The 21,998-nt window shown below is 36.4% G+C and overlaps 1 protein-coding gene across 5 annotated transcripts in view; it reads right to left on the reverse strand.

Annotated features, from left to right (window-relative positions):
* Positions 1 to 21,998, reverse strand: part of TCERG1 (transcription elongation regulator 1) — a 62,535-nt gene that overhangs the window by 1,190 nt on the left and 39,347 nt on the right. For 4 of the 5 annotated variants that reach the window (XM_045794361.2, XM_045794360.2, XM_045794359.2 and 1 more), the window contains 7 exons: positions 14,758 to 14,876; positions 10,457 to 10,607; positions 5,773 to 5,937; positions 5,334 to 5,516; positions 3,226 to 3,405; positions 2,463 to 2,546; positions 1,057 to 1,157 (listed from right to left, as the gene is read on the reverse strand). In XM_045794361.2, the coding sequence (XP_045650317.1) occupies positions 1,057 to 1,157; positions 2,463 to 2,546; positions 3,226 to 3,405; positions 5,334 to 5,516; positions 5,773 to 5,937; positions 10,457 to 10,607; positions 14,758 to 14,876 (983 nt within the window). Of the gene's footprint in view, positions 1 to 153; positions 248 to 1,056; positions 1,158 to 2,462; positions 2,547 to 3,225; positions 3,406 to 5,333; positions 5,517 to 5,772; positions 5,938 to 10,456; positions 10,608 to 14,757; positions 14,877 to 21,998 lie in introns of all 5 variants that reach the window. The other variant, XR_006779036.2, reaches the window with a different exon arrangement.

The raw sequence follows: 21,998 nt of genomic DNA on the forward strand, positions 1-21,998 counted from the left end.
AAATTTCACTGCAGTGGTCACCTTTGTAAGTCGCCTCAGCAAAGACTCCAAGGAGTGAAAGGGCCTCAGAAGCTGAATTACCCTCCCACCCCTACTGGTGGTCCCTCCAGATCAGGGCTGAGGGTGGGTGGGTAAATCTTGCCCGTGCTGTACCTGTTCTGTGGATGAACAGAGGACTTCAGTCTGCGGGGCTGCCAATCCCAGCATCTCTCACAAGCTTTCACTTTCACATCTTTCACTAAATTAACTATAAAAATGTAGAAAGAAGTCTTACTTCACATCTAATTTAAAAGCCCAAGCTGATGCAAAACATTAAGGATCCTGACCAAAAAAATCCAATGACAAAATACCTAAAAACCACACCCTCAGCACTATCTATCCTCCCGTGCACATACCCTTCATTAAGATGTTTCCAATTTTTCTCTTAAAGGAAGAAAAGCTGGAGCATGAAACAAAACTGTTTCCTGCACACTGACAGCTAAGCAACGTTAACTTGTTTTCCTCATGGTAAACTGTTGGGAATGTGGAACTACTGGGCATGTTACAGAGAAATCTTGTTTCAAACTCTGATTTTATCATTTCAAATTTTTAAAGTATGCAGCAAACTGCTATTGTCTGAAAAAAAATGTTTTTGCTGAGCTTAAATAAGATGATTTCAAGCTTTCGAACTGTTTCACAACACTGAATAGTCTTCATAGGAAGCAAAGATAATAGATAGTGAAGGATTATTTTAAAAGTCTCTTCACAAATACAATTCTTAAAGTCAGGGGTACTCCTAAAAAAGCAGTGAAGTAAAAACAAAAGTGTGTTTAAAAAACTGGATGGGTGGGTAACACAAAATAAGAATTGACATCTGGGCCCTTTCTTTAAAAAAAAAAAAAAAAAAAAAGTAACACAGATATGGGCTGTATTTGGCCTTTGATAAAAGTTGGCTTCTTCTTATTCCTAAAAATTAATAATGTCAACATGTGTGTGAATGCAAAGAATGCTTTGGCCATTAGAGTAAGGACTAGTAAAGACAATGACTGCTGATATGAAACATTTCATTGCACACACCTATAGGTTATAAATTTGGTCTCTTTCAAAAGCGTCCTGAAGTCAGCTTTGGCTGTGATGTATTTGTCTCTGATGTATTCTTCAAATTCTCTTTGTTTTTTCTGCAAAAAAGAAAGTAAGATTAGGAAAAAAAGGTCACTAATTCCAAAATTAGAATCAATTATTTATTAAACCAGTTATTTATAAGTCATGTTATAAATAATTCAAAAGAAAAAGGCACTAAGGTGCATTTTTGTTCACATAACAATCACTAAAATGCAAAATGCGCAATGTACATTTTTAAGGCTGAAAGAAACCAAGGTCCCATAGGCTGTATTAGCAGTAGCTAAGACTCCAGGGCTTGCTAGGTGTGACACTGCAGAGGGTTTGATGAGATTATCTCCCTGCACGTTCCTAACAACCTCAAGCGGTAGACTTTAAAAAACAAAGAGATTAAGGGGTAAACGTGCCTTTCCTATAGACTGTATTTATTTCTTCCAGCACCAAGACAATAATATGGTACGACTTAGGAGAACCCAACTAACAGTCATAACTTTACTGAGGGATACTGAGCATTTAGCTTTTCTAGTAAGGGAACAGGAATGATGGGTATAAACTCTTTGGACAAAAAAGTACATAAAACTGAATAAAATTTAAAAAGCCCTTATTGTCAATTGTAAACAATCAGCAAAGTTAGAAACTGAGACTAGACCTGTCAGCTATCAGTCTCCCACTCTCTCCCACCCGTGTGTACTTTGTGGTCCACACACCTACAGTCCCAACTTATTAAAGTAAATTCTATGGGGCTGTGCACTCTAGACCTGGAGAAACCAACCAGGCAAGGAGAACAATGGGGGCAGGGAACAAATGAACGGCAAAGGGCTAAAGTAAGACTGCGGTCAGCTACGGTTCCCTTGGCCTCATTCACTATTTCAGAACCTCGCTGACTTTGTTTCCCACACAGGAGACAGAGTGCACCAGAAGAGAGCCTGGCTTCTAAAACTTCACTCGTCTAACGTTTCTCTAACTCCAGTCTCTGGAGCATACGGGAACAAGAAGCAGTGTTACGGCATTCTGGTAGCGTGGCTCAGGGGCGCTGACAGCCTGGTACCAGCATGAATGTACCTACCTAGTGGGACCTGACTATACAGTGAATAAAAAACTATAGCTTCATTAAAGCTCTAACACCCCCAAACACAGGCTTGACCCAAAGGATTAAATTTTTAAGTTTCTACTGTGCTTTCTTGTTTATGTATCGTGCAAGACAGAAAATATGAATTTAAACTTCAGATTAATTTCTCATACACTTAAAAGTATTCACCTAAAATCATCAATTTCATTTTGGTCAAGATACTAGTGGTACTGATTAAGCACCCAATTAATATTTATAAACCGACAGTAGTAAATCTCAGACAAAATCCTCTTACCCTGTCACTGGAGGAGAACTTAATGCACCGAGGATCTTCCTTAATAATTTTTTTTACTTCTTTCCATGTGGATGTTAAGGTAATCTTTGAAAGGCAAGTGAATAAAAAACATAAATACAAGTCACTTTTATTGACAGGGTCAAATGGCAGCACGTATGGAACATGACATCACACACTGACCTGCCATCTCTTGCAATGCCCAAACGTAAATGGACTAGTTCAGGAGAGGGAAGCAGCTTTACTGCACTTTCTTTTTGGCTTGCCACAAGAGTTATTTTCATGGCCGTTACTTCCAAGTGATCTAAGACTATCACCTGCAAACCCTGTGTCTCCACAGGTAACACCATAACTTCTAAAGAAGCCGTCACCAAATAGAGATCAGATAATCAGAAGAAAACCTGAACAACAGAGGGTACAAACAGCCAAAGGAGGGGGCCATGGTGCCAAACTGAAAATGGAGCTAACGATGGAATCTATAAAATCTCTCATCAGGAGGGATCAATGATCACACATCTAGGGACATTATGAACTACCACAGCAGCAGATACGAATGTGGAAACTGCAGAAGGAAGTAATTTCTACATAGTAAGAATGCCATGAACATTTTTACTTAAAAAAGGAAAAATAAAATCAGAGAAGAAAGTGTCATAAAACACATGAATTCCAGTAACGGATCTAAAGACTAATAATCACATCAATGTTTTACTTTTGGAATTATTCATGAAGGCCCATCTAGATTAAACAGGGAAAACAAGGGACTTACTGCAGAAGTTTCATCCAGAAGTTGCCTAAAGTGCTCCCTCTTCTTTTTGGTAAGTGCTTCAATGTGTTCATTAAAAAGCTTCTCTTTCTCCTCTCTTTCCAACAAGGATCCAGATTCCCAACGGTGATCTTTCCGCAGAGTCCTCCGAGTATCAGACCATGACACATCTGAAGAACGTACCTAAAAATTATATCACCAGAGACTTATCTTCTCATATTTCAACAATAAAAGGCTTATTTATTTAGTTTAGGAATGACACATTCAATAATAAGAGAAGCTTCTGGTGATTCCACATTAGTTAAGCAGTCACTGAAAATCTGCTTTTTTAAAGCCAGAAAGCCCACCGCTCAGAGCTCACCTAAGCCATCAAGCAAGGATCTAGAGGTGGAGAAAGATGAAGAGAAGAACTTCTATTTAACATCTTACCAACATTCAATAGGATAAATGGATACAAATAAAACAGGAACTATCTTACTGTTGTTCTAAAGAGGTCACGGGGGGGCGGGGGGGAACCACTCAACAAATCTTGAGCTCAAATGTGTATTTATCAACTACATACGGAAAGTGACACTTCTGAGCATAAGCAAGAATTGACATGGCTAACGAGAGAAGACATGGCAGATCAGGCTGGCTCAACAACCAGCAAAAAGGTATGCTTTATGGCCGCAAATGGCATGACAAGTTATTGCTAGTCACACTGCTGCCAACGCTAAGAAATATGGGAGATGGAAAAGACAGGTGAGAAAGAAGAAAAATAAAAAACATTTATTTAGCCAACATTTATTAAGTATCGATAAACATGTCAGCTGAACACGGAGCTTGATACTGGAAAAACAAATAAGACACTAACCCTTCCTTCAAAGGAGTCACTTTTTTAAGAGAAAAGAGACGTGTAAGCAAATAATTGCAACAGCATATAGTTAAGGGCTGCAGAGGTGTATGCTCAACACAGGGTGGCAAAGGGCAACAGGAAAAACAAATCTGCCTTAGATGCGTCAAGATCAACCTCACAAAAGAGAGCTTTGAGTGTGATCTTGAACAGTGAGTTTGTAAATGCAGCAGGAAGCATTGTAGGTGGAGGGACTGGCATGAGCAATGACAGGACTCATTAATGTAAGTATGGCTTCTTACAGGTAAGTTCAGAAGGTCTGACGCTTAGGGGGGAAGAGAGGAAACCAAAGAGGGTAATGTAGTATCAAGGTGGGGGGCTCAAGAAATAAACAGCCTTATATATCATGCTAAGAAGACAGAGTTTTAAATGTAGGCGACCACTAGAAACACAGAGAACCTTCTCTCTCTGCAAGCCACAGGGAGAGTGACAAAATCGTTCGGGTTTTATGAAGATTTCTATGACTGTGATAAAGAGGATGCATTCGGGGAAAGTAAAGGCAGGGAGAACAATCAGGGAATGACTGTCACTGTCACAAGAACAAAAAGAGCAAAGTGAAAACAGATCATCAGAAGAAAGGGAAGAAATCAGAAGACGTGACGTAGTAATGAAAAGAGCCTTTAAGAAAGGAGAAGAGAAAGAGCGGGAGAGATGGTGACAGGGAAAAGGGACAAAACAAGAAAAACAGCAGAGAGGCCTTGGGCATTCACTGTACGGAGAAAACCCTACACACCTCAACAACCCTGGGTGATGCAGAAGGGTTTGTCAAGAAAATTCCAGGGTATCTCCTGGGGTCAGTACACCTCCAGTCCTAGATCTCACACCATTTACATGTATAATAATTTATCATCACCATGATGACCTTAAATCATCAAGCAAAAGGTTTAACTACAGTCAGCACATTTTATTTATTACTATGGCATGTCAGTATGTAATAATTTAAGATGACTTCCATCAAGAATAAAGAAGTTATCTCTGAGACTAAAGGATTATAAATTTTTATATATACAAAATATCTAACCACTGAAATTGTTAAATAGGGTTTTCCTATTCTAATGGTGCTAACACCAAGAACTCCATTTTAAAACACTTTCTAAAACAACTTACCAAATTATATCTCTGATTCAATTTAAATATGAAAATTTTCACTAACGAGGTAATATAATAGATCTTTAATATCCAGTACTACAGAGGGGTGGGAGGGAAGAGTAATATATACCATGTCAGACAAAAGAGCCTTGAAATTCTGGATAGCTTCTTCCCGTTTGTGTTGCTCTCTCTCTCGATCTATTTCTTTTGTTTGTTCTGAACGAGCCTTTTGAACCTCTCTTTCTCGTTCTCGAAGACTTGCCTCAATGCGGGCTTGCCTTTCAAGCTCCTTTTCTTTTTCTGAGTCTAAATTCTGTAAAAGTAAAATTACAGTATCAAAATATGTTTCCACAGAATAACTAGTTTGCCAAATACAAAATTTCAAACCAGATTTTTACCAAGAATATTCCTAAATACTATACCTCGTTTCCACACCAACTACTAGAGATTCTTATATTAAGAATATCAACAAGAAAAATTCCAAATCCCAAACAGGAGTGAATACCTTTATAATGCAATTAAGAATTTTATTATTCCACACTTACAGTACAAGTAAACAGGATGGTTACCTTGGCTATTTTTTCAATATACTGTTTGAAAAGGTCTTCTCTCATTGATGAACTGTCCACTGCTTTGTAACGTGGATCACTTTCTACTTTGTCTTTCACTTTGCTCCATCGAGACTGACTGTCCAAGTGATGATTAGATAACAGTTCAAAGAAATCCGATTTAATCTATATTTCAAAACATATAGTGGGATGGGGGGGAAATGTGCCATGAGAAATTCCTCATATGCAAACGTTTGTAACCAGAAAAAACTATTCAGTTACCTTAAAGATGGGAATAGTAATAACCTTTTGGGTGCATTTATTTAGAGTGGAATCATTTTTAGTAAAAATGATTATCAGAATCGCTCTTTCAGGAAAAATGTAAAAAACAACACACATACAAGCCTTCATTTAAAGCCTACCAAATTCAAGATAAATCATTTTCTCCAATGAAATTGTTCAAATACAGAAAAAAATCTTAGGTTGTTTTTAACTTTTGCACTTCAGAACTGCGATTTTTTAAAATAAGAAATAAGAATTCACATTTATTTTTAGGTAAGATTCAGGCTTATGAATGGATATAGTACACTATAACATCAAGACAGTAAGAATGACTTCTTTTTAAAAGTAGATGAGTAACATTTTTTGTTTGATACAAAAGGGGAATTTAGAAAGAGGTGAGCGCAAATAAGTCTCACTCATTAGAAACTTGAAACTATACTGTCAAATGTGTAAAAACAGATTAAAAAATGGTAAATTTTTGTATTTTAGTTTAAAAAAGCAATGTTTGCACCCTTATATATAAATTACAGAATTTCTATGGTCATAATTAATCATTACATAAATTATACTCAGATTTTTTTGTACTTTTTAGCCATTAAATATGTATGCCTTTACCATTATACAACTCAAAATAAAAGTGTTAAGTAATCAACATTCTTAACCAATTAAGTACCAAGTCAGTAATATTATACCAAGGGTATGAAACGGTATTAATCCCCTAGTGTCAACATATACAAGACTTAGAATCCCTCTCCCAGACTGTAATTCCCGTTTTCTTAAATAGGGAAGAAAGGAATAAAGGAGGCATTTATTTTTATGCACCTCTGAGGACCCGTTTTAAAATTTAGTCTCATTTAAATTATCTTGTACTCCCACCAGGGGAGACACCTGATGTGGCAGTCAATATAACAGAGGATTCTGACCATGTCAAGAACCTCTCCTCCCCATAGGGGTTAAACATGCTGGCTTACCACCTGACCAAAGGAATGAGAAATTAGGAATGGAACCATTTCTTCTGCCTATTCCAACCCTCACTTTTCCTGTGAGAGGATTAAAAGGGAGGATGATGTCCTTTCTGGAGAATACCTGTAACGTTGTAAGAGTTTCCCTATCAGAGATTTTTTTTAAAAAGACAAGAGCTAACTAGCTGTGGATTTCTTTACTACTGAACTTAGCTCTTGCTTTTGTTTGGAATAGTAAGAAATACTCATAAACCCAGTAATTCCAGACAGTGAAAAAGAAACTACTTGATATAGTGATTTAACAATTTTTCTGTTCATCTTGTGTACTTTGTATCTGACACGATGAACACCCAATTCCTAGATGCATATAATTACAAAGCAAAACTGACAAAATTTATGTTAAATAAAGCTTGCGAGCTGTATCAAATAGGAATCTTTCCAAGTCATAGGAATTTATACTGAATTAAGACAATTTTCATATATTAGACATGAAACTTATAAAGAATTATCATATAAGGCTTTAAAAAATGTGTGATGTATAAACAAAGTGAACTTTAAATAAAGTTAATTTTCCTTTCACTGTGGATACTACCATGACAGGCTATTACATGGCTTACCAAAGCTGCTATTTATATGGGAATTATTTAACAACTGCGTAAATGTCAAAAAAATATGTAAGTTACCACTACCAGCAATTCAAGTCTCTATATCCCCTATTTTCTTCTCTCTCCAAATGGAAGTACCTTATCATCTAGGCTGGTCAGTTTAACAGGGAAAAATAGTCTCCCTAGCCTAATGTAACTTGTTCCTAACTTGTAACCTAAATTTAACTTGTTCAAAATGAAATTTAAGGGAGGGTAGAGGGAAAATTGCCAACTTTATGAGAGGATTAACTATTATATGCAATTTCGAATGTGTTGTTCCAAAAGGTATATTACTTGAACCACAATTTTATAAAAACTGGTTATAATAAAAAATTGTAATAAAATAAACAAAACTTGAGGGTAGTTCTTTTGGCAAACAAAACACCTCAGTAAAATAAACAGAGTTTTAGGAACATTTTTTATAAAACTGAAAATTACCAGTAAAAGCTACATGAAATGATTTTACCCTTTAGCTTAAAAATGTCTACTAAAGGAAAAAAAAGTGACTTCACCAAAAGTCAATATCCTTCATAGGTTTTTGGCTCAGCAAGTAATAACCTTTAAACCTTTACTATTCAGCTATTAATTACATTATCTCAACGCTACAAACAGCAGCTAGAGAATCACAGGAATAAAGAAATTCCAATATACCAGCACCATGCTACTAGCACTAATCCTACCACTCAATTACAGTTGAAATGTGATTTAAAAAAAATGGTATAGACAATATACTTCATAAAAATAAATATACAGTAAGTCATGAAGAAAGTGGTAAAACTTCACTAACCAGCTACTTCTCAGAATGTGAATATAAAATATACTATATTTAAACCCTTAAAGATTTCTGTCTCCATAGCCTAGTGAGTAATTTTGCATTCTTTAAACTGGCTGAGAAATTACTTTAGTAATTTCTGGCCTCTTTTTAAAAAATTTAATAATGATAGAAAACCAAACCTATAATTTAGAGAATTTTACAATCCAAAAAAAACAAAGATGAATATATTAGGTGTATTTAGATATAGTATCTATTTAATTTATTTCAATTAACACATTCTGGGCACAACTCTCATCACTTCATAAGGAAAAAGACTAAAAAAATGTAGTAAAGTACCGGAACTGCGGGAGGCTAAAGTCACCATACAGAGATACCAATTCTTTCCTCACTAGGGAATCCCATAATACTTTGCGTATCAGTGATTGATAGCTGTCAGACTGAACTGATTGACAGGCCGCACAGCACAAAACTGTAAAGTCTATCCACTTGTTATAAAACAGAATACACAAAATAGTTACAAAAAAAAAGTGTTAAGAAAAAGAACATTAGTTACAAATGCAAAGAGAAAAACATTCAATTTGTATAAAAGCAATCACACAGTAGCAATCATTTATTTACTTGGCTTTCTTTAATCAAATAGATTATTACTAAAAGTCAAAAGTAGCAAACAATTCATTAACATGACTCTAATTCAACACTTAATTTTGCACATTTCCTGAGAAGTATAATCATTTGGAAAAAAAAAAGTTGATAGTGAAGTAATTCTGAAAGGATCTACACTGAAGCCCAATATATTCTTTTTTTTTTTTTTTAAAGATTTTATTTATTTATTTGACAGAGATAGACAGCCAGCGAGAGAGGGAACACAAGCAGGGGGAGTGGGAGAGGAAGAAGCAGGCTCCTAGCAGAGGAGCCTGATGTGGGGCTCGATCCCAGAACGCCGGGATTACGCGCTGAGCCAAAGGCAGACGCTTAACCGCTGTGCCACCCAGGCGCCCCCCAATATATTCTATAATCAGGAAATTTCAGGTATTTCTGACAAAAGTCATTTCACCCAAAACTACTGCTATTTACAGTGAAAGAGGCTTCTTCTCAGTAAGAGTGGTATTACTTCCCTAACATTTCTTAACAGAATTTGTGATGTTTTAACTTTCTGGGATAACAGGCCATTTTAAATGTCAAAAATGATTAGGCTTCAGAGGTTCTTTTTCTCCATTCACAAAGCACACAGGGACACTAAGGAGAGTGGCTGCATGTTTTGATGGTTCATGCACCACTGGTGCCGCCTCCACCAGCCTGCTTCTCCAGCGGTGGGCTGCTCTCCATTCCTGACACTGCTCTCAAATGACATTTGGAATTCATTAATCTTTAATAGCTGACCTTTATTTCTGATAAGCAATAATTCATATGTAAGATATGTTTACTAAAAGATTAGAAAGTCACTGAAATGCTATCTTTTAGAAGGCAAAAAAGATAAAAAAGCTTTTTGAAATTTAAAGGTTACCGCTTATTAAGAATCTTGAAATCTTAGCAAGTACCAGTGAATAGACAGACCTAATAGTCCGTTCTGGGTTTACTGGGCATCTCTGTATTAATAAATTGTAAATGTAAAATAAAATATAAAGCAAATCTAGGTAGTTTAGTGAAGTTATTAAAATAAACATCACAGGGCACCTGGGTGGCTCAGTTGGTTAAGTGTCTGCCTTTGGCTCAGGTCATGATGCCAGGGTCCTGGGATCAAGCCCCACATGGGGCTCAGCGGGGAGCCTAATTCTTCCTCTCCCTCTTCCCCTCACCCTATTTGTGCTCTCTCTATCTCTCTCTCTCAAATAAAATCCTTAAAAAATAAAAAATAAAATAAACATCATGAAAGTAAAGGGACAATTCACACATATAAACAACTATAAAAACTTATAAAGCTAAACAGTAAATGTGAGTCCTTTAATTTATGCCCATGAACAAGATTAGGAACACAGCCCCATATTAGTCCCTTCCTATTCACACTCCCATCAATCACACGACCAGAACTAAAACCATCTTACCTTCTCACCTCTGGTCTTCGAATCTTCTTTCTCTTTCTTCCTTGCAGCTGCCACAAATTCATTAAACAAGGCTTCTCGATCTTTCATCTTTTCGATTGCTTTGAATCTTGAATCTTTAGCATGCTTGGCTGCAAATTCACTAAAAGTAGCTCTGTAACAAAATGGCAAGTGTGCTAACTTTGGTAGAGCTATTTCTGCTTGTAGAAAGGTATAGCAGAAGACACCATTTTTCCAGCAAGAGTATGTGCCAAAGAGTCACTGAGCCCCAACATCTGCCCAAACAGTGAATAATGAGCTACAGAAAGGAGTAAAAAAGGGCTAAAGGGTGAAAATGTGGTTAGCGCTTTGTATACTATCAACATGATACTGGGGGATAACACAGAGAGCAAAAAATGTATGTGCTGCAAGAGACTTCAGAGCTCATCTATTTTCACACGAAGAAGAGGCTGAGTCTTGCTTCTAGCCATGGAGGAGTAACTTTATTGAATTAGCTCTTGTTCCAGAAACAACTGTGAAACAGGACAAAATATATGAAGCGACTGATTTCAAAACAGTGAACAACAGGCAGAGTACTAAGACTGAGGAAAGCCCCACTGCCCTCTGCCTTAGGACAACTTCCCAAGAGACCGTACTCCAAGCAGAGTACAGCAGTCTCAATAGCCAGAAGCAGTGAAGATCAGTTTGGGTGCTAAAATAGCAGAGGAAAAAGCTATAGCAAGAGAGTACTCCACAAATATACCTAAAAGCGATTCCCCACAAGTGGACAGCCAAGGCTGGACTGCAATAGCAGGGAAAGACCACGCCCCCCACCAAAGTGAAAGTGCCACATGGTTAAGAGCAAAAACCAGATCTTAGAAATTGATAGTACAGAAAAAGGACAGCATTTACAATGAAATCCACAAAAGATGCACAAGGGAGACAAAGCTGGACTGCTGAAAAACACCTTCTACCTTGAGATCCACACTCACAAAGCCTTACATCAAAACTAACTTAACATGATCAGCCTGTAATAAAGTGAACTGCCTGTGAAAACAAAAATCCAGATTTCCAACATTCAATCAGAAAACACTAAACACGCAAAGTATGCATAATCCATACCAAAAAAAATTTTAAATCAACAGAAACCAAACCCAAAATGCCCAGATGCTTAGGCAGAGACAAATCCTTTAAAATTATTATAATTATACTGAAAGAAAAGTAGGCTCAAAGAACTAAAAACAAGTCTTAATGAATGAACAAAAAAAAGGGAGTTTCAGCAGAGGTATAGAAAGTCGAAAAAAAGAACCTAAAGCTAACTGAAAGGAAAAATTCACTGGATGGGCTTAACAAAAGAGGAGACACAGAATAAAGAGCCAGTGACTCCAAGTTAGATCAGTAACAGTTATCTAATAAAAGAGTACACAGAAAAAAAATTAGGGGGAGGAGGAGAATAGTCTCAGGGATGTGTGAGATAATACCAAACACTTTAAAATAGGCGTAATTAGAATTCTAAAAGAGAAACTGAATGAATCAGAGCAGAAAAAATAAAAATTTTCCAGATTTGATGAAAACATCAACATAGAGAAATGCAAAAAGCACAGCAAATTGCCAAGCAGGTTATATTAAAAAGATGAGGCCTATGAGGGCTAATGAGGCTCAGCATTAAAAAAAATTTTTTTTCTTCACAAATAAAAGGCATTTATATAGCTTTCATACATTTCGATAGACTCAACATTTTAAGCTTTCACCTTACGTAATAGTAATTTGCTCTTATAAAAATACTCCCATATTTAGCATGTTTTTAGAGGGGAAAAATAAATCTTACTTTCTCCTTTTAAGAACTATTTAACTATTTCAATGCACACATAAAACACATCTTCTCAGGTGTTAAAGGTTCTACTATAACTTTCATTATAAAGAAAAAATTGGTTAACTTCAGAATTTAGAATTTAAAACATCAACTGAAAACTAGGAGTACCACTCACAGCTCACATTTGCTATTTTTACGCTTTGGCAACCAAACCCAGATTCTAAAAATCTTTTACATGCAACTGTTGTTACTCAGAATACCTAATTTCATTAATTCAACATTTTTAACAACAGGATATATTGCAAACCTGGTTTGAATAATGGATATGTAACTTCGATAAAATTGTAATGTAAAAATTGCATGTCCCAGAAAAGGGATCACATGTAGTCCATCATATGTTTTCTTTTCATGATAAATTAAGCACCTTGCATTGTAATTTTAAGAGAAGGGCAATTACTACTATGATTAAAGAATAAACCTTTTTTTAAAATGTAAAATCAACTTATAAAAGTGAGAATTATTTTACAGGTATTTCCATTACTTGTAATAACATAGTTAAAATAATTATTATTTTTCACCAGAACAGACCAAGAGGAAGTTTTAAAATTAGATTCAGATAGATTTTTATATGACTCATCTCTTAACTCCAAAAAGCACTGCTTGGTAACACACATGTTAACCTTTTTTCTCAGGGAGAGTTGACAGTGGATAATAGTATTAGGAGACCAGTAGAGTGACCAGGAGTTGACCCTAGGAGGAATGCCTTAAGACTTCCATCAAAACAAAAAAGATGGAGATTGGGCACTAAGGTAATCGTCCCCAGTCATTCTTTCCCTTAGAATAAACTCCAGGGCGTTTTATCTACAAACTCTATTAAAAAACTTTGTCGATAGTAGTCTTTTTCCATTACAAAGTGAACTTAAGTTCATGGACACTATTTTCTCCATTTTAAGTTTTTCCTTCTCATTTTCTGCCATTCACTAAAATTGGTACTAACCTCTATGTTAGTGTTGAATGTATTAATGTAACAATACAGCACAATGTCCCCAGTGCCAAGACTTCTAGTTATGTGCCTCATGGCTTTATTTTTTGAAGTAACCTGCAAAGTACAGATCACTCCAATAATTCTATCAGCCCCAAAGAACACCAACAGGATACTGTCATACAGCAAGACTTTATTTGTCAAATCCACAAAATGGAAATCTCTTCAGAGTCTCAGTTATTGCCAGATTCATAATGGTTTTAATAAATAGATATATTTTGCTGAATCACTTGAAAACAAGCTGCAGACATCACGATACTTTATAAATATTTCAGCATGTATGTCCCTCAGAGTAAACCCTTTTCCCTCCACCACCACAATACCCCAAGAAACTATGAATTCTCTAATACGTAGTAACAAACCATGTTCAAATTTCCTCAACTGCCTCCCAAAGTGTCTTTTATAACCCAGTCGCAAGTATCTGACCCAAGATCTCACCCTTCTGATAAACCAAACAGAAAGGCCCAAGACCCCTTGGAGAGTCTGAAACTCAATTACCCCCTGACAAATATTACATTCTTTAGAGCCACAAATACTGTTAGCTTTATTGTCTGAAATGCATATTAATACCATAGGTTTCTCTTCATTTTTCAAATGTAAAATGGTAATACCAAACACACTTTCTCAACATCACTCTTCTCTATCTCCAATGACAAAAGTAAATGTTTAAACAAGATGAATTTTTATAAAAACTACCATTTAACCCAGATGCTCCGTGATTCTACCCTATAGTTTTAGAAATTCTCCATGTTATGAGATGTTCACAGCAGCCTAATAACACAACTGCTAAAACTAAGCCATAAATAATTCTAGGTAATTCTCCCTTACCTAGACTATTCAGTGTTAACGCCAGAATCTAATTGAAATCCCACATTCACTTGGGCAAGTTACCTAATTCTTACTTTCCCTATCTGCAAAATAGGTATGAGAGGAGTACATTAATCATGCATGTAAGTTTGTACATATATCTTTAAATGCACATAAAATACCCACGAAATGATGCCATTATTGTTAAGATGCTAGTCACATAAGTTTAGAATGTCTCATCTTCTTCAGCCCATTATGCATACTCAATACCCATTAACAATCAATTGCAAATGTCAGACAAAAACATAATCTAGACAGAGGTCCTTCACCACTTCAATCAAAATAATGTTCCTGCACTGCAAGTTTTTATGTGTAAAACTTAAAGGATGGAGACAGATTTTTTTTTTTTTAATCATTTACCAGTTTCTAGAGAAGGAAATTTATTCCCACAGGGAAGCTTTTAGAACAAAGGTAACCTTCTTGAAAACCAACGCCTCTCACAGGGCACAAGAGAGTCCTCTAAGGGAAATATATTAAGAATGAAGATTAGAAATGCAGAAACCAATCAAATAATCCAATTATCCAAAAGATACGTATTCTCTTAGCTGATCTTAGGAGAAAGCACATAAATATCTTGAAATGTTACAGTAATGAACCATATACCTTGGATTAAATTTTGCTTCTTCCATCATTTTTTTGAAATCTTCCTTGGCTTGCATTATTTTGTTTTTCTTTTCCCTGCGTTCTTCCTCTGCCCTCGTCTTTACATACTGATCAAATACCTATCACAAAAATAAACCAATTTGACAAGTTAGTCTTTCATATAAATAATTTAATTACCAAACTATGGAATCTATAAGAAAATACTAAGTCATTATCTTTGTCCAAAATGTAGTAGAAAAATACACTAACTACAGATATCTCAATTATATGCAGATTACCTATAGCAAGTCTCAGAAGCCCTCTGTTTAGATTTCCAGAACAAAGCTAAACGCCCCTGTAATTTTCATTTTCCCTGATTACAAATAGAATACATGTGTACTAAAAAAATGTCAGGCAATATAAAATGTATAAAAGAAATTACAGTCCTTCCAAATCTCTTCTAGAAAAAAAAATCAATAGTATGGAACAGAGCTTAAATTTACTTCTGTGGTTCTCTTTAAGGAATAACTATTTTCATCAAAATGTAATGCTTTACATCTATCCTATAATGTTTTCCCACTTAATAATATATAGACAAGATAATAACTGAACATACACGCCTATTTCCTGTTTTCTTCAAACGCCAATAAAATGCCAATAGAGGTTGTTGGGTTTTTTTTAAAATCACAAACCAACAGAAACAGACCAGTGGGAAAAAAGAGAAAGAGCAACTCTCAATGGTTGAAAAGCACATGGATAACTAGTAAAGGACTTGGTGGACACGAGAAAGCAGACCCTAACTCAGCAGTCAACAAAACAAAGAAACCAGTTTTTTTTAATTAGAGAATCCTCAAATAGCTCCACAAGTGACAACACCAGATATCCACAGAAGTGAGGGTAGAGTATAGCTACAATAAGACTGTTTAAGAATGAGTCAATTAGTAAATCCCCTTTGCCAACTTCATGTACCGGGGGGCACTGCCACTCCTGAACCTCAGTAAAAGGCAAGTGATTAGTCTCTAGAACAAGGGATGGCAATTCACAATGTGCTGGCCAAATCTGGCCTGCTGCCTGTTTTTACACAGCCCAAGAAAACTTCAACATTTTTAAACGGTTAGGAAAAAAACATACTAGAAAATTTCATGACATTTCATGACCCATGACAATTAAATGAAATCCAAATTTTAGGGTCCATAACTAAAGCTTTACTTGAACAGTCATGTTCACTCCTTTACATCTATCGAGCTGAAGAATTATAATATAGTGAAAGAGACCAGATGGCCCCCAAAGACCAGATAATAAATACCTGACGTTTTATGTTAAAATTTTGCTGATTCTTGCTCTAAAAGGTAGAGCGGTATCTCTGGCTTTGGGTGGGAGTGGGGGCGGGGGGGAACGACATGAATTAGAAATGAGGCATAATCAGACAGAGAACACAGCGAATTAACCAGTTACATACCAAACAGAAAGACACAGTTCTCCCAGAACAAAAGCAGTAAGGGCTGTGTCCTCTCATCAGGACACTAAAGGTTCTTATCAAGAATCTGACCAGCCTAAAAATTACCTGCATCAGGAGATCCTCAACAAACTGGCTTAAATCACCCTACAGCAGGGTTTTTCAACCTCAGCACTTAAGACACTTGGGCCAGATAATGTTTAGCAGCATCCGCGGCCACCAGATGCCAAAAGCACCCCCTCAGTTGTGACAACAAAAATGTCTCCTAGGGCAAAACTGCCTCTGAGTGAGAAGCAAGGCTTTAGCGTAAAGCCACACTGTGGGAGCCCACTTAGACTCTCAGAGTGCCCAAAGAGCATTTTAGTGCTTCATTCCTAATCATGAGAAGTCAGGGTCTCTTTAAAGACATCTAAGGAAACTCTCCAGCGTGAAAAATAGAAACCAAAATAGAAAACAGAACCTATGCAGGAAAATGAAAACTTAAAAGAAAAAAACCCTCAAATATCTCATAAAACTAATATACTGTAACTATAAAACAAGAAAAACAAAAAAGAAATCCTAGAAATTAAGGGATGACAGAAGAAATAAAAAATTAAAGGATTAGACTATAAAGACGAGAAAGTCACCCCAAATTTTTTTTTTTTAAAGGGCAGAGGTAGAAAACAAGAAAAAAAACTTTAAGGACAAGCCCAGAGGGGCAAATTCTCTGTCCCAGAAAGAAAAAATAAACAGGTGGAAACAAATCAAAAAAGCAATACAAGAAAATTTCCCAGAACTGAAAGATACGAGTTCACATACTAGAAGGGCCACCAAGGACCCAGCACAATGGGCCCCTTCCACCAAGGCACATAATCACCGCGAGATTTCAGAACTCTGTACACTAAGAGAAGATCCTACATGCCAATGAAGGAAAAATAAACATGTCCATAAACAAAGGAACAAGTAAGTAACAGATGGCTTCAAAAACAACAATGAAAACTAGAAAAAGAGCAACATCTTCAAAATCCTGAAAAAGATTTCCAATTTCAAATATCTTAACCAAACAATTCCAAATTAAGGATATACAATAAAGGTGTTTTCAAATATGTCAGGCTTCAGAAATTTATCTCCCATGCATGTTTTCCCAAGAAGCTGTTAGTACAGAGATGAAATGCGTCAAAAGGGAGTAAACCAAGAAAGAAAAGAATTATGATGGAGGAAACAGGTGAACCCTCCCTACTCACACCCCTACCCCACCAAAAAGAGAGATGAGGGAAATCAAATCCCAGGATGACGGTTAAGACTGGACATCCTCAAAAATGACAGCAAAACATCAGGGGTAAAGGGCAACCAGTCCAGAATGAAGTAAGTCAGAAGGCTCCAGAAGAAATGTCTTCAGAAAGATAAAACTGGGGCAGCACTCTAATATTTTTCCTAGCATATCTTATAGAACTATTTGACTATTTAAATGTGTGCATGCATATCTTCAGAAAAAGTCAAACAAAAAATGTTCTCTTTAAAAAACTTCAGACTTATTTCCAGGTCAGGCCATATATATCTACTAATCTTTACTAGCTGTATAGAAATATCTACAATTATCTCACCAGTTTCCTGCTAGGCATTTAGGTCATTTTCAGTACCCTCTAAATGTAGCACTGCAATAAATCCTGAAAGCATCTGTATGCTGACGGAAATGGGAAAGAGGGCTCTTTCCAACCCCTCTCTCTTTTCTTGGTACATACTTTTTCTTTTTCTTTTCCTTTTTTTTTTTTTTTTTTAAGATTTATCCATTTCAGAGAGAGAGAGTGCACCGGGGAGGGGCTGGGGGGAGAAGCAGCCAACTCGGTGGGTCGGGTCCTGGGCCCCAGCCAAATGAGCCACCCATGCACCTCCTTGGTATATACTTTCTTATTTGTAAAAGTAGTAAATGAGAAATAAAACCCAAGTGAATTTATGTTAACTTTCTTTTCAGAAGCTCAAGAAAACTTCACATCACCTCCTCTGGGATATCCCATACCAAGATTAGGAATCACTAGCTGAGATTAAGTTCTCAAAGAAAATTAGGAGTTCTGTTTTCAAGTTTCTCTTAATTATTTGTGTCATGCCTCCCAATACACTTGGGCTTTATGTTCTTATTTTAAGCAGTTATTTTCTTACAAAATCAACTTGTGAACAAAATGTTGTAACTAACACCATGAAAGTTACTAAGTTTTTTTTTTGTTTTTTTTTAAAGATTTTATTTATTTATTCGACAGAGATAGAGACAGCCAGCGAGAGAGGGAACACAGCAGGGGGAGTGGGAGAGGAAGAAGCAGGCTCACAGCAGAAGAGCCTGATGTTGGGCTCGATCCTGGATCGCCCAACCGCTGTGCCACCCAGGCGCCCCGAAAGTTACTAAGTTTTTAAAAACAATTCCTAGTTGACTTTTGTAGGCATAATCAAAACCATCCAAATTAAAGGGTTATACTCTCTAAGCCAAAGCAGCTTCTAGGGTGCTGGTAATATTCCATTTCTTTGCTTTTTTTTACACCACTTTACTGAGTTATGATTGACATACAAAAAGATATACATATTTAATGTATACAATTTGGTAAGTTTGGAGATAAATATACATCTGGGAAACCACCAAAGACTGCCAAAAACATATCGCCTCCAAAACGTTCCTCCAGCCCTTTTAATTTATTCTTATTTTGTATGCGATATTAAGAACACTTCACAGAAGATTTATCGTCTTAGCAAAATGTGGAGCATCGAATACAGTACTGCTAGCTATAGGCACTATGCTGTATAAACCTCTAGGACTTAGCCATCTTGCATAACTGTTTATGCGCACTTTTTGTGAAACATGATTTTTAGACTTTTCTGTATATACATTTTCTTCAAAATATAAAATTTGTGAAAAGTATGGGTGTGATATTGTGTTGTAAGAAAAAATGTATTAAGAATGCAATATTGCGGGGCGCCTGGGTGGCTCAGCGGTTAAGCTTCTGCCTTCGGCTAAGGGCGTGATCCCGGCGTTCTGGGATCGAGCCCCACATCTGGCTCCTCTGCTGGGAGCCTGCTTCTTCCTCTCCCACTCCCCCTGCTTGTGTTCCCTCTTTCGTTGGCTGTCTCTCTCTCTGTCAAATAAATAAATAAAATCTTAAAAAAAAAAAAAAGAATGCAATATTGCCATTTGTAACAACACAGATGGAGCTAGAGAGCATTACGCTAAGCAAAATAAGTCAAGAGAAAGACGAATACCATATGATTTCACTCATACGTGGAATTCAAGAAACAAAACAAATGAGCAAAGGGAAGAAAGAGTGAGAGACAAACCAAGAAACAGACTCTTAACTATGGAGAACAAGCTGATGGTTACCAGAGGGGAGGTGGGTGGAGGGGATGCGTGAAATGGGTGATGGGGATGAAGGAGCACACTTGTTGGGATGAGCATCGGGTGTTGTATGGAAGTGCTGAATCACTATATTGTGTACCAGAAACTAATTATTACAATGCATGCTAACTAACTGGAATTTAAATAAAAAAGAAAAAAAAATACATATATTTGGTCTTCATCCTGGCTCCTGGCCAGAGTTCCTAAAACCCTTATAATTTCCTAAGTGATAAGAGTGACAGGGGCACCTACTGCTGTACCTGGCTTTTGTCCTGTAGCTTTGAAATAGATAAAGGTAAAAAGAACAATTTTATGTTATTCATAACAAAGCCCTTTCACCTTTATCTAAGTTAGTGTCAGTGAAGTGATTTCTGGAAAGCTTCTATATAACCACAGGATGGCAGATACTTGCCAGTGGAACCAACCATGTCATTACAGCACCTGGAACTTTCAAGGGCTGTGATTGAGTCCAATCACCAATGGTCAATGACTTAATCGATCACACCTATGTCACGCTGCCTCCATAAAAATCAAAACCAAGGAGTTCAGAGAGCTACTGGCGTGGTGAATACATCGATGTGCCAGGAGAATGGCACACTCCCAACTCCACAGGGACAGAAGCTCCAGCATCCAGGACCCTTCCAGATCTCACCCTATGTACATCATCTGATGTTCAATTGTATCCTTTATCATAATCCTTTCTTATATTATAAACTGGTAAACATAAGTGTTTTCCAGAGTTCTGTGAGCCATTAGAGCAAATTATTAAACCTGAGGAGGGAACTATAGGAATCTGTGATTTGTAGCCGAACTCAACAAAAGGGTGCAGAATCTGGGAACCTACTACTTGTGATTGGCATTCAAAGAAAGGGAGGTTTTGTTGGACTATAAACCCTCAATCTGTGAGATCTGATCCTAACTCCATGCAGACAGTGTCAGAATTCAATTTAATGGTAGGTCAGCCAGCTACTGTCAGATAACTGATTGATGTGGAAAATACCTATACATTTGATGTCCAAGTATTCAATAGTTTTTCCTTTCAACAGGTCTCCATTATTTGATTCTCACTTCAATTTATTTTTTTTTTAAGATTTTATTTATTTATTTGACAGAGAGAGACAGAGAGAGAGGGAACACAAGCAGGGGAAGTGGAAGAGAGAGAAGCACACTTCCTGCTGATCAGGAAGCCTGACACAGGGCTCGATCCCAGGACCCCGGGATCAGGACCTCAGCCAAAGGCATAGGCTTAACGACTGAGCCACCCACGCGCCCCTGATTCTCACTTCAATTTAATTCAATTTATAATTTGAGACTGACTCAGTAACAGTGGCCAAGACGGCCAGCTGACAGTCAGTAACTGTCCTGGTTATGTATTACCATATTATAACACTATCAATCTTAAGAAGCTCTCAATAACACATACTACATTAAAATGTTTATTTTTGAAATAAAGTAAGAGGCAATTTATTTTAAAGTGTTAGCATAACTAGTCTCTACACCAGAGCCTAAAATCCTGCATGGAAATGGTCTGATTCTGTTGAAAAATGTTATTCACTTTAAAACTTGTCAAAACAAAAAACAAATACAACAAAAATATTTCCGACTCCTTCAGTGATCTTTTATCAAAAACAAGATTATATAAGGAATACCTTAAGTTAAAATTTATGGTTACAATTATATAAAATATTTCTTTTATAATGATGTGAAATAAACATAATCTACAGATAACTAGAAAAGGACAGAAGTGAGAGAGATGTACTTTTAGATTTTAAGACATTTTCAATGAAACTGTTGTTTTTTAAAATCAAAACACAGATTTCAGAAATGAAGTTACAAAGTCCAAATATGTAACCTAGCACTTAATTGGTTTCTCCTTGATTTTATACTTCTATGCAAAGAATAAAACTACGTACTGAAAAAGTACATTGATTAATGCCAAGTGTAAGCTTCCCTTTTCATTTCTTACACTCCAGTTGTAAGAATTCTACTCAAACAGATGAGAACCTTTAAGTACAGTTTTTATTTAAATAAAATAATGCTTGATATTTTTCCTTTCTTTAACTATTACTCTTAATAGGAGGTAACACAATCAGCTTACAAGATGCCTCCTAAATTGGGAAAGAATTTTAGCTCTCAATAAATACTTGTAATTTAACTCAGTAAGAAACCGTAACACTCACTGGCATGAACAGAAAGTCACAAGAATTTTAAAGAAAACCTCCAGAGATATTTAGGCTAAGCACTGTTCCAGGCATTACACATACAGCAACGAACAAAACAAAGTTCCAGCACTCAAGAGTTTATACTCTGCAGTAGGAAGAGACAGAAGATAAGGTAATTTTAGATAATAATCAGAGCTATGAGTGCTATAAAGGAAAGAAGGCAAAGAGATACATTGATCAGAAGGCACTCGCACAAGCACCTGAATAAAATGATAGAGCATATACAGAC

The sequence above is a fragment of the Ursus americanus genome, chromosome 5 (assembly GCF_024610735.1).
Source record: "Ursus americanus isolate L20-20 chromosome 5, mUrsAme1.1.p, whole genome shotgun sequence".
NCBI classification, from domain to species: domain Eukaryota; kingdom Metazoa; phylum Chordata; class Mammalia; order Carnivora; family Ursidae; genus Ursus; species Ursus americanus.